Here is a 13,634-nt window from a genome sequence, read left to right on the forward strand (position 1 = left end):
CAAAATTCAATTGTAAGGGCGAGAGACTCCAAGTTGTGGAGATTCCTCGCAAACGGGAAAAGATCAAAGAAGAGAAGAACACCGTGGTATTCAAGTTGATCATTGGATCACTTGAGAGGAGTTGAGTGCAACTCTCGTCCGTTGGGACGCCACAACGTGGAGTAGGCAAGTTTTGTACTTGGCCGAACCACGGGATAACCACCGTGTCATCTCTGTGATTGATTTCTTGTGATTATTGTGTCTTGGCTCCTCTCTAGCCACTTGGCAATTACTGTGCTAACAATTAACCAAGTGTTTGTGGCTATAAGTTTAAGTTTTACAGGATCACCTATTCACCCCCCCCCCCTCTAGGTGCTCTCATGGACTGTCTGTGACCCTCCAACGGTCGGATCTGACATTACAATGGTTATGTCTGACAACCAAACAGCTAGATCAACGATTGTCTTCCCATGGTGACGACATGCGGACGGTCCGCCCTTGGTCCCGGACGGTCCATGGCAGCTCTAAAGATCCTTTTGCTCAACTTATCACCTTCGTGTTGAAGCAAATAAACTCAGGCAGATGGACCGCGAATTATAACCGGACGATCCATGGTTTATAACCAAATGGTCCACGATAAGGGTCCGGATGGTCTGAGCACATGTGAATTTTCCAAAGAGGTCTTGTCTAGAATAATCTACATTATTCCGGATAGTCCGCATTAGGGGCTCAGACGGTCCGCACGTGGTGATTTCAGAACTTGATTTTCTGATTTGTCGTTGATCTTTGAACTATCTTCTCCAAGTTGCTTTGGCTGAACTTTGAGAGAGATCCTATGACTTAGACAAATGGTTTAATGCCATTTCCCTTTCATATTTTCGACACAATCACCCCATAGAGTCACCTTAACTCCCTCATCCACAATATGCAACACCTTTCTCTCTCAATCACACTGCATAGGATTGTGTTTCCTAAGCTAGTCATACCCCAGTATTGCATCAAAGGCACTGAGAGGTAACACTCTCATATCCGTGTGAAACACAAGGCCATAAGCCTACCATTCAACATTCTTTACTAGTTTGTCACTAACTATATAATTCCCATAATCCATATTAACTTCAGCAGATGAACACACTACCACTGCCAACCTAAGTTTTTGAACCATGTGTTCACTAATGAAATCTGTGGAACTACTAGTCTATCAACATGACCGTCACTTGCTTGCCCATAGTAGAGTTGATTCTCTTGCTATTTTCACTAGCATTACTAGTTAAAGCCTGCATAGACTAACTATTGCAGAACTTCATCAGAGAGCACTGTAGAAGTTTCTTCCTCTACCACCACAACATTGAGCTGAATTTGACTCCTTTTGGTTCTTTTTGCTAGATGCCCAGGTTCAAACTTATCCCCACAAGCATAGCACAAACCATTCAAATTCCTATACTCCCTAACTTGACTCTCCTTTGACAAATAATTGGCCTGATAGACTCCCTTTTTATCCAACTTATTTTGAAACCCCTAGGACTTAGCAGTGGTTGACTGCCTCCGCACTTTGAATCTATGTTGATCCAACATCTCCTGTTGTAGTTGAGCCAACAAAATAGCCTTGTCCACTTTGGTTGGAACTTGCACTTGCACCAGATTCTGTATTTCCACTTTAAGCCCTCTCACAAACTGGTCCATAAAGAATATCTCATCAAACTCCTATTTATGAACAACAACTCCATACCTCACCTTCTCAAACTCAAAAATGTAAGATTCCAGACTATTAGTCTGTCTCAAGGCCATCAACCTCCTCAATGCCCTTAGATAAGCATATGCCCCAAATTTGCTAGTCATATCTTCTACAAAACCTTGCCATCCTACCATCACATGCTACAATTTGTATCACTTCCACCACTGTGCAACACTTTGCTCCAAATGCATGGCAGTAGAGGAAACCCAAATCGACTCAGTAATCTTGTAGATGGTAAAGTAGCCTAGACACTGATCAATCCATATGATAGGATCTTCACCAGAGAATTTGGGAAGAACATCTTAGGCAATAATTGTGATGCTCGAGAATCCTTCTGCAAGTCATGTTGAGCCCTTCTGCCAGAACCACTCGCCTCCCCTTTCTCCTGTTTACCTCTGGGATGTGGAATTTCCCCTTGCAAATTCAAATTATCCCCTTCTCCCTCCAAACCATTGATAGAATATTCTAACTCCCTTCCCATCTCCCTCCAAACCATCGATAGAATATTCTAACTCCCTTCCCATCTCCAACCTCATCTAAGCCACAACCCTACCAATTTCCTCCGTCTTACGAAACAACTCGGTTCTCTCCACCGTCACGTGCTTATCCACCAACGTTGCCAACTCCACTTGTGTCATCAGTTGATGGTGCGCCTTTTCCACCGCCACCAACCTGTTGGTGATCACATCCAGAGATGCAAACACCCAACTCCAGTTGTTCTGATTGGTGCGGTCCTTCTCTGCTATCGCTTCAAGCAGGAAGGGAGTCTACACCGAGGGTCGAGCTTGTGGAGCCGTCACGCCCCCTCCACGAGACCAACGACGTACTCCCTTCGTTCAAAAATCCTCATCATCTAAGCAAATAAAAATTTCCAAGAGTCTATGTCGTTTAAGGTAGGGACCACAGTTTCACCTCATCCTCAGGCGCCCACAGTTCCTCGTACGTGTTATCCCGTTGATTCAAACACCTCTATGTTCCCTCCCATTTAGTCTCGTAAATTACATTGCGCGGGTGATGTATGGCTCCTTAACAGAGATTTTTCACGGCATCACAAATGCTTGCATCGTGGAAATAAAACGGTGCCAGGTAATTGGAATTTACTGCGATGATTAAATGCAAACCATGTGAACGGAGAGGCCTCCTTGGTCTTAGTGCGGAAGGCTTAAACGATGAAGACTTTTGGATGGAGGGAGTAGTTTGAAGGCTTTGATACCACTTGTCACTGTTCAAGGCAGCGGGAGCCGGGAGCACTCGTCTCCCTGACGTGAGCCAGTGACGGGAAGAACTCTCGTTAGTTCGAGCCAAGCGTAGGATCCCAGGTAAGATTCAGATAAGTATTTGGTGGTTGTGATTCCTGTTATTCATTTCATATCCTTCTCCCAATACAAAGTTGAGTATTTATACTAGTTACAATGAGACCCATAACTCCCTACTAAACCCCTTCTCAACTCCTTAATACGGACTACAAACCACATAGTACTTACATCTTCATCCTAGCCAAGATTTGATTGCCCCTAATCAAGCACCTATGGAAATCTTTTCTTCAAAACTTCAAAATCCCCCCACGTCAAAGCATCCTCTGGTAGATTCCACCATGCCACTTTCATTATGTCGACCTTATGAGTGTCAAATCTGCAAAGTCCATATTAAGAGTGTCAAACACGCGAAGGCTCATCTTTTGAAGAGTCAAAAATCCAAATTCCTCAATACGGACTACAACTCACACAGTACTTACAAGCGCGTAGGCTGAAAGGACACGAAAGAATCGATTAAGTACAGGCTGTACAGCCACAGCCCTTTTACAGTTTACACCCACAAAGTGAAAAACATCCGGTGCGAATGCTGTTTGAAAACCTAGGTTTTTCTCGCGGTTAAGCCGTTAAGCTCGTGCTTGCTCACTGCTGATCCCTCGACTGTGTCTTTTCGCTTTGGAGCTCGAGGAAGCTTGCCTTGCCATCCGCCACAGCAGGCTCATCCATCAGGATCTACTAATTTGGTTTCGAATTATGCCCCCATTTTCGTGTTTTGCCCAAAATACTCTTATTAGGGCATATATTCATTTGGTGATTTTTCACATACTCAGGTAAATGATGGCAGTCATCCTGCCTAGGACCGTCCGCAGGGCGGCGGAGGCAGCGTTGTCACTACACTCCGTACCGCCGCGCGCCGCCTGTCACTTTGCGCGGTCTTTGGGCGGCGTCTCTTCTGCTTGCAGCAGTAAGAACATTGACTTCAGTGCCACAAAACTTCCGTTTTTTTTAGAAAAAAACTAGTACTTTACTAGTTCTGAAATATTTGTGAGCTGTGACTTGCTGAATGATCAGATCCTGACACTGTTTCAGTGGAGTTCGTGTCGTGGCAAAATGGCGGGGGCATCCTGCACCGGGCGGCCTCCGTTGACCCCACTGCTGTGGTGGAGGCTGGAGCGGTTGTGCACTCTGGTGCCGTCCTCGGCAAAGAGGTCGTCGTTGGTTCTGGGGCTGTGGTTGGGCCTTCAGTTTCCATAGGTCAATCAACTAGGGTCGGGTATGATGATTCTTGAATTTAATTCGAGGACCTATATGTACTCTTGATTTAGGGATTTGCTGAGAATGAAGGTTGGTTTTAAAATGTTTAGGTACAATGTTGTCTTAAGCAATTGCTCAGTGGGTGAGTTCTGTATTATCCACAATGGATCCTCCATTGGTCAAGATGGTGAGCATATATACTCATTTACTGTTTATAAGTCATCCCTCATCCCATGCTTTGAAAAAAAGAAGATACAAGGTTGCTGGTATCTAGTAGTATGTGCTGAAATCTCTCTGTTTGATGTACAAGTTATACTTCAGAAAGTTGGACAGTTTCTTTTTTTCTAGTGAGCAGATTGCATTGCCTTTTGGCTACTCACATACCTTTTCTTTTGTAAAACACTTGTTGTTATGTGAAGATTACTTTGTGTACTCCTTTCAAATAATATAATTCATATAGTCTCATGATATGATGATATCAACATCTTCTGGTTGCAGGTTTTGGCTTTTTTGTGGATGAGGCTGGACAAGTTAAGAAGAAACCACAGGTTAATTGTCAGTTGGTCACCATTGTTTTTCTGTGGTATTTTTTGTTCCAAATTTAAAGCTAGTGAAATGATTTCTTTAGTTCAAAACTGAGGTACCTTATGGCCTGTGTTAGTGTAATATTCAGTATTATCTTATATAGGTAAGGAAAAGCTTAGTTTGACAGTTACCATACTTAATCCATTTTACTTACCTGAAGTCCAACAGCAAAAAGATCTTGAGATGATGCTTACCAGTCCCACCCTATGCTTAGTAATTAGCTGGATTATTTCTGTAGATGTTTATTTGAGAATGGTTAGTGGATGTGATTTGGATATCAATCCAAAAAGGAAGGTCCACTTACTATCTTGAATAATTCACCTTTTCTGCTGAACCCATATGAATGAAATTTAGGCTTGATTTACTCCAAACTATTTCATCGGTCCTGTGAATGAATGAGATTTTTTTTTATTTCTCCACCTACAAGTTGAATATGAAGATCAAAATTTGTGGAGGAATAGAGGACATTATGTTCTATATTAGAAAAAATCATCAAATAATAAAGATCTTAATGACTTCTCCTAACATAGGGCAGTAGGTTCGGCTGGCTGGCTTTAAGCCACAGCAGGCTATGGCTGGCTTCTTTAAAGCCTGGATGAACAGTGCTTGATGCTTACTTTTGCAGCAGCAGCCTGCCGAAGGGAGCCATCATGTCCTCTATAATCTCCGCCCCTCCGAAAAAAAGAAAAAGAGAACTTAAAGCTCAACTTGTACGTGAACAAACACAAAAAGGAAATTTCATTATGGGGTTTATTGGACCTACTGAAGTAGTTTGGGGAGTAAAGGGTTATATGTTGCAGTAAAATGGACTTCTCCATGTATAATGAAATATCTTGCTATTGTCAGATGCTGTGCGCAAGAATTGGAGACCATGTAGAAATAGGGGCAAATACATGCATTGACAGAGGCAGGTAACTTGTTAGCTTGACACTAGATAACTTTAGGTGCTCAAATGTACTGCTGATATTGAGAATATGTGAATGTAGTTCTTCTGTTGGCTAATCCATGACTTTCATCTAACAGAAGCTATAGGCTAACAGCTCTTTATATTTAATTTTATATTTCTCTGCAGTAGAATTTTGCTGAAACTTCAGCTTTTATTAACTGCAGCTGGAGAGAGACAACGGTCGGAAATCATACCAAGATTGATAATCTGGTCCAGGTATTATCCCGCCTACATTAATTGTTTGTTTTTTCTCCCTTTCCCATAAATTGACGCTTTCTCTTGCAGATAGGCCACAATGTGGTCATTGGGAAGTGCTGCATGATATGTGGGCAAGTAGGGATTGCTGGTTCTGCAACGTATGTATAGCTTCATTGGTTGCACCTTTCTTCTGCTTATGATTGTTGTATGATTCGTGTGGGCCATTTCTCAAGATTAATCCTGTTATGGGTATGCAGACTGGGGGACTATGTTACATTGGGTGGTAGAGTGGCAATTCGGGACCATGTCTCAGTCGCATCGAAGGTGCTGTGTTCACAGCTCTGGTTTTTTTTTTTTGCTTTGCCTTCTTTGTGCACCTTGTATCAAAGCTAGTTTGAATTCGGCGCAACATCGTTTTGCCTTGTCTAATGTCATATCGTGGTTACATTACTCTGAGCAGTGAGCACTCTTGAATCCTTTGAGCTCTGATTCAGTTGTGCTTACAGTGGTGCAAACTATTCTTTTCTCCATGCTGAGCAGCCGAGCCTAAGAAGTTTATATGCAACTTGTGTGTCTTCACACCTAGTGGTTTCAGCAAATAGAATGTATAGTCAAACAAAAGATGTTAACTGTTTATAATTATGGCAAGCACCTGCATACCTCCACCCCAACTCAGTGGCGGATGCACAGGGTATGCTGGGTATGCACCCGCATACCCTGCAAAATCAGTGAATATTTACATATTATATAATAGTATTGTTGTATGTAGAAACTAAAATGGAAAAAGAAAGAAAAATATATCTGGACTGGACGAGACGACGAGTGGACGCTAAGGCCCATCACCCATGACACAGCAGAGAGCACGCCGCTCCTTGGTCTGGCCCGTCGCGCGCAGGTCCGTACATAGCCCAATTAGTGAAACGTAATTAGCTTCTGCTTGCTACCCGCTGCAGATCCGTAGCCCACCGCGCGCGCCGGAAACTGAGAGTCTGAGAGCCGCCCTAGTGCCCTGCCGCCGCCACCCTTCAGTGAGTTCAGTCCTTCTCTAAATCAGATTATATCATCTTCAATATATATCAGATTATCAGATATACTCGTAGGTTCTTCGTCTACTGGTTCTCAAATTGGTATTGCTTTTACCGGTGGCAACTGCGAGTGTTGAAAGGGTATTTTCTGCATTGGTTATAGTGAAATCAAAATCAAGAAATAAGCTAGGTGATACTATTTTGGATGATTGTCTACTCACGTTTATTGAGCGAGATATTTTCTTCTAAGTTGATGAATGTGATATAATTGAGTCATTCATGTCATTAGAAAAGAGGAGGATCAACAAGTAATATTGTAAGTCTCTTCTATAGCTATACTTTAAATTATATGTATTTCATTTGAACAATTTGTATCAAGATTTATCGTCGTACTCTATATGGTTTTACCGAATTAGAATGTGGTTTTACCGAATTATTAATGGTTTACCAAATTGCATAAGACATTTTTTCTATCGCATACCCTGTGATCAAATCTTAGGTTCGCCACTGCCCCAACTTCTGAGGCTGATGCGACTGTATTGTAGCTGACCTCAGGCTTCTTTCTCACTGTTTTTGCGTCCTTCTTGCAGGTTCGACTCGCAGCTAATAGCTTGGTGACAAAAGATATTCAGGAGCCTGGTGACTACGGTGGATTCCCCGCTGTAAGCATATATGACAGCCATGCCATTTCAACTTCGCTCCCCTCTTTATCCCTAGTATATAGCAATAAATTCTAACAGTTGGCGACTCATGCTCTAGGTACCGATAAATGAATGGCGCAGGCAAATTGCAAATTTGCGGTTGTTCTCGAAGAAAGCTAGCGTGAAAAGATAGCATCCAGCAACCCCCCCTGCGCGATTTTTTTTCCCTGACGGTAGTATTTGACAGTGACTGTAGCCCTCATTTTTTAATCGAGCGACATTGCTTGGCTTGTTTGCTGCCGCTTTTGTCTCTGGTGCTCCAAAATTTCGGCTACACAATGGAATTCGACCTTTTGAAAGATTTTTTGGACTCTTGGTTGTTTAACTTGGCCATAAGGAACCCTCTGCATTAGTAGCGGATTATTTTCTAGCTGTCTGCTCTTCATGAGTTCACTTTCAGAGTTTGAGGCAGCAGAGGTCGTTCAGTTCCTGAGTCCATGTCAATACCGGCAAAAACTATAATGATGCAAGTCACATATAATCTGATGCAGAAACACCAAAAAAAAAAGAGAAACAAACAAGATCCATATTCTTCCTAGCTTCTTGGTACGAACCTACCTCGTTTTGGCCCTTTCCAGCAGGTAAGCCCACATGAGCCAATGCAGTTGGGACACCATCCACACTACCGTACAGGCCAGACCCTTCCACTTATGGGGCGTTTGATTTAAGGAATCACTACATCCAAATTGAGGTGGTGCATCATGAGTTCATTCCTCAAATTTGGTGGGATGATCTCATTACTCATATTAGTACCAATTAACTAACTATGAGGAATGAGATGGTGATATATCAACTCATTCCATTCCATAAACCAAACAAAAATAGTGATGAGTGGGAAGATAATGGACTAGTTCATTCTTCAAACCAAACACCCTATTAAGTTTCATGTTGCTCCAAGGGACTTAACTGTAACATACTACTACATACCAATGCTAATCTATTCAGCAATTTTTAAAACCAACCTTTCTTCCTAGACCTGAGATGAATAATAAGTTCTTCATGATATTATTCGATGTAACTGCAAAGTAAATGACATAAGCTCTTTTTTTTGGGGGGTGTGGTGGTTCCAGAAAAAAGCAAGTGTAATTAGCAAATCATATGGTTCAACGAATGTTTAGATTTGACTTCATAAATTAGTAATGTCTTCAAGGAGAAACAACTACACACAGTGCATATAAGAAGATAAATATTCTAAAATTCAGCTGTCAAACCCTGATAAACCATGTCTGCACAAGTGGCATAACTAGTACTTTATACATTTCAAGGCAAAAAGAAATCACTATGTACAAACTGGGGGCTTGCAGTTCAGCTACATATGTGGTAAGGTTGATCTAACAATGTAGTATAAAATATTGGCTATCAAAAACAAACAAAAGATATCTGAGACAATGCATAAGTAAGTCACTGATATGAATAAGTTACATACTCTGTTTAGATCAATCATATGCATATCCTATGTTGACATGAAAATAATTTAAAACAAACAGAGTTATAAAAGCATCCATTAGTCCATGAGAGCACAAGCTGGAACAGTTTTAATGGTCCTATCTCATTCCACCATGGCAACTTCACAGAGGTAGCAATAACTGAACAAACAGCATAAGAGATTCAGAGCTTACACCCTTCATTAAACATATGAGAATCCAGAGCATGACTGCACAGACTATTGGTTCGTAGTTTCCTCTTGTACCAATGGTGAATGTGGAGGGATCGAATAGCCAAGCTGTCACAGACCACATCCGCATTTCATCAGGAATTCCTCTTAGTTCCAGAATGGTGTCTAGGAACAACCCTACGAGCAAATCTGCAGAACACGAACATTCCTACAAGACCATCACAAACTTTATCAAGGTAGTTACACAAAGAGGACTTCTTATTATAACTCAGTAGTCCCAAAGCCACGATAAATCGTAGCAGTTACTGATTAAGGTTTTGTTTGGGATAGCTTTATTTTCAGAAAATTTAATAGAGTTAGTGGAGCATGTTATTAGGTGCTCCAGAAAATTGTGGAGCTGGATTGTAAATATTGAAAAGACATTTAGATAAATCATTTCATTTACTATTTATATTAAAAAAAATTAAAACTATTTAAATTGATATTATAAATTACAGCTCTAGAGCTAAAACTAGAGCCATCCCGAACACCCCTAAGCATCAAAAGATTCCTTCCTAAACCAAGTGCAATTATAAATGTGACCAAGAAAATGAAAGCTTACTTTGAACGTAAATGCTACGCCCTATCATTGTGAATAAAAATCACAAGCTAAATAACGAATGGAGTCTCATATATTATAGCTCTGGGCATAAAACCCGAGCCCGCAGTCCGAAATACCTAAGCCCATACCCGTTTAGCCCGAAGTCTGATGCCCGAACGGTTCCAGTGGGTAACGAAACTAAATACCCGATTCAAATTCGGTCCTAATCGGGTAATACCCCGCGGTACCCGAACTACCCAATAAACCCAAAGTATTACCTGCGTGCTAGATTGCCAACCGCCAAGCCAATGACAGGTTGCGCACACGACCCAGTAATTCGATGCAAAGTGAAAGGGAATTAGGCTTACACCTAGTTCCCAGATAATTTTGGTGGTTGAATTGCCCAACACAAACAATTGGACTAACTAGTTTGCTCTAGTGTATAAGTTATACAGGTACTAAAGGTTCACACTTAGCCAATAAAAAGACCAAAAGTTGGGTTCAACAAAAGAGCAAAGGGCCAACCGAAGGCACCTCTGGTCTGGCGCACCGGACTGTCCGGTGTGCCACCGGACAGTGTCCGGTGCACCACCGGACATGTCCGGTGCACCAGAGGACTCTAACGCAAACTCGCCACCTTCGGGAATTTCCAGAGGCACTCGCGCTATAATTCACCGGACTGTCCGGTGTACACCGGACAGTGTCCGGTGCGCCAAGGAAGAGCGGCCTCAGGAACTCGCCAGCTTCGGGAATCTCCAACGGCTAGTCCGCTATAATTCACCGGACATGTCCGGTGTGCACCGGACTGTCCGGTGCAACTCTGGAGCAACGGCTATCTCCGCGCCAACGGCTACTTGCGTCGCATTAAATGCGCGCGCAGCGCGCGCAGAAGTCAGGCGTGCCCATACTGGCACACCGGACAGTAAACAGTACATGTCCGGTGTGCACCGGACATCCAGGCGGGCCCACAAGTCAGAAGCTCCAACGGTCAGAATCCAACGGCAGTGATGACGTGGCGGGGGCACCGGACATGTCCGGTGTGCACCGGACTGTCCGGTGCGCCATCGAACAGACAGCCTCCCAACGGCCACTTTTGGTGGTTGGGGCTATAAATACCCCAACCACCCCACCATTCATTGCATCCAAGTTTTCCACTTCCTAACTACTACAAGAGCTCTAGCATTCAATTCTAGACACACCAAAGAAATCAAATCCTCTCCAAAACTCCACACAACGCCATAGTGACTAGAGAGAGTGATTTGCTTGTGTTCTTTCGAGCTCTTGCGCTTGGATTGCTTTCTTCTTTCTTGATTCTTTCATTGCGATCAAACTCACTTGTAATTGAGGCAAGAGACACCAAACTTGTGGTGGTCCTTGTGGGAACTTTGTGTTGCAAGTGATTGAGAAGAGAAAGCTCACTCGATCTGAGGGATCGTTTGAGAGAGGGAAGGGTTGAAAGAGACCCGGCCTTTGTGGCCTCCTCAACGGGGAGTAGGTTTGCGAGAACCGAACCTCGGTAAAACAAATTCGCGTGTCACACTCTTCATTTGCTTGCGATTTGTTTTGTGCCCTCTCTCGCGGACTCGTTTATATTTCTAACGCTAACCCGGCTTGTAGTTGTGTTTATATTTGTAAATTCAGTTTTGCCCTATTCACCCCCCTCTAGGCGACTATCAATTGGTATCAGAGCCCGGTGCTTCATTAGAGCCTAACCGCTCGAAGTGATGTCGGGAGATCACGCCAAGAAGGAGATGGAGACCGGCGAAAAGCCCACTACAAGCCACGGGAGCACTTCATCGGAAGAGTCCCGCACCAAAAGGAGGGAGAAGAAGAAGAGCTCCTCCAACAAAGGGAAGGAGAAGAAATCTTCTTCTCACCACAAAGAGAAGAAGGAAAAATCTTCTTCCCACAAGCCGCATCGGAGTGAGGACAAGCCAAAGAGGATGAGGAAAGTGGTCTACTACGAGACCGACACTTCATCAACATCGACCTCCGGCTCCGATGCGCCCTCCGTAACTTCTAAACGCCAAGGGCGTAAGAAGTTTAGTAAGATCCCCCTACACTACTCTCGCATTTCTAAACATGCACCTTTACTTTCCGTCCCATTAGGCAAACCACCAACTTTTGATGGTGAAGATTATGCTAGGTGGAGTGATTTAATGCGATTTCATCTAACCTCACTCCACAAAAGTATATGGGATGTTGTTGAGTTTGGTGCACAGGTACCATCTGTAGGGGATAAAGACTATGATGAGGATGAGGTGGCCCAAATCGAGCACTTCAACTCTCAAGCAACAACAATACTCCTCGCCTCTTTAAGTAGAGAGGAGTATAACAAAGTTCAAGGGTTGAAGAGCGCCAAGGAGGTTTGGGATGTGCTCAAAACCGCGCACGAGGGAGATGAGCTCACAAAGATCACCAAGCGGGAGACGATCGAGGGGGAGCTCGGTCGGTTCCGACTTCACAAAGGGGAGGAGCCACAACACATGTACAACCGGCTCAAGACTTTGGTGAACCAAGTGCGCAACCTCGGGAGCAAAAAGTGGGATGACCACGAGGTGGTTAAGGTTATTCTAAGATCTCTTATTTTCCTTAACCCCACTCAAGTTCAATTAATTCGTGGCAACCCAAGATATACACTAATGACCCCCGAGGAAGTAATCGGGCATTTTGTAAGTTTTGAGTGCATGATCGAAGGCTCGAGGAAGATCAACGAGCTTGACGAACCCACCACGTCCGAAGCTCAACCCGTCGCATTCAAGGCAACGGAAGAAAAGAAGGAGGAGTCTACACCAAGTAGACAACCAATTGATGCCTCAAAGCTCGACAATGAGGAAATGGCGCTCGTCATCAAGAGCTTCCGCCAAATCCTCAAACAAAGGAGAGGGAAAGACTACAAGTTCCGCTCCAAAAAGGTTTGCTACAAGTGTGGTAAGCCCGGTCACTTTATAGCTAAATGTCCATTATCAAGTGATAGTGACAGGGGCGACGACAAGAAGGGGAGAAGAAAGGAGAAGAAGAGGTACTACAAGAAGAAGGGCGGCGATGCCCATGTTTGTCGGGAGTGGGACTCCGACGAAAGCTCTAGCGACTCCTCCGACGACGAGGACGCCGCCAACATCGCCGTCACCAAGGGACTCCTCTTCCCCAACGTCGGCCACAAGTGCCTCATGGCAAAGGACGGCAAAAAGAAGGTTAAATCTAAATCCTCCACTAAATATGAATCCTCTAGTGATGATAATGCTAGTGATGAGGAAGATAACTTGCGCTCTCTTTTTGCCAACCTCAACATGCAACAAAAGGAAAAATTAAATGAATTAATTAGTGTCATCCATGAGAAGGATGATCTCTTGGACTCCCAAGAGGACTTCCTAATCAAGGAAAATAAAAAGCATGTTAAGGTTAAAAATGCTTATGCTCTAGAAGTTGAGAAATGTCAAAAATTGTCTAGTGAGCTAAGCACTTGCCATGAAACAATAGACAACCTTAGAAATGAAAATGCTAATTTGTTAGCTAAGGTTGATTCTCATGTTTGCAATGTTTCAATTCCCAACCCTAGAGATAATAATGATGATTTGCTTGCTAGGATTGAAGAATTGAACATTTCTCTTGCTAGTCTTAGATTAGAAAATGAAAATTTGATTGCTAAGGCTAAAGATTTTGATGTTTGCAAAGTTACAATTTCCGATCTTAGAGATAAAAATGATATTCTACATGCTAAGATTGTTGAACTTAATTCTTGCAAACCATCTACATCTACCAT

General features: G+C 43.1%; 1 protein-coding gene across 7 annotated transcripts; it reads left to right on the plus strand.

The window, feature by feature from the left end:
• Positions 1 to 3,371: 3,371 nt before the first annotated feature.
• On the plus strand, positions 3,372 to 8,001 carry LOC100279364 (uncharacterized). 7 transcript variants are annotated; one of them, XR_555394.4, is made up of 13 exons: positions 3,374 to 3,710; positions 3,798 to 3,931; positions 4,057 to 4,240; positions 4,332 to 4,408; positions 4,720 to 4,769; positions 5,653 to 5,717; positions 5,917 to 5,968; positions 6,038 to 6,108; positions 6,208 to 6,274; positions 6,904 to 6,978; positions 7,051 to 7,291; positions 7,566 to 7,637; positions 7,735 to 8,001. XR_555394.4 is itself a non-coding variant. In XM_008653082.4 (12 exons), the coding sequence occupies exons 2-12, from the start codon at positions 3,802 to 3,804 to the stop codon at positions 7,807 to 7,809; spliced, it is 918 nt and encodes a 305-aa protein (XP_008651304.1). In that variant the 5' UTR covers positions 3,377 to 3,710; positions 3,798 to 3,801; the 3' UTR covers positions 7,810 to 8,001. The 7 variants fall into 7 exon arrangements, 4 of the variants coding, with proteins under 4 accessions (XP_023156296.1, XP_008651304.1, XP_008651307.1 ...); XR_002263311.3 differs by having other exon boundaries at positions 7,051 to 7,637; XM_008653082.4 differs by lacking the exon at positions 7,051 to 7,291 and having other exon boundaries at positions 3,377 to 3,710.
• The last annotated feature ends 5,633 nt before the right edge of the window (positions 8,002 to 13,634 follow it).

The sequence above is a fragment of the Zea mays genome, chromosome 7 (assembly GCF_902167145.1).
Source record: "Zea mays cultivar B73 chromosome 7, Zm-B73-REFERENCE-NAM-5.0, whole genome shotgun sequence".
NCBI lineage: Eukaryota > Viridiplantae > Streptophyta > Magnoliopsida > Poales > Poaceae > Zea > Zea mays.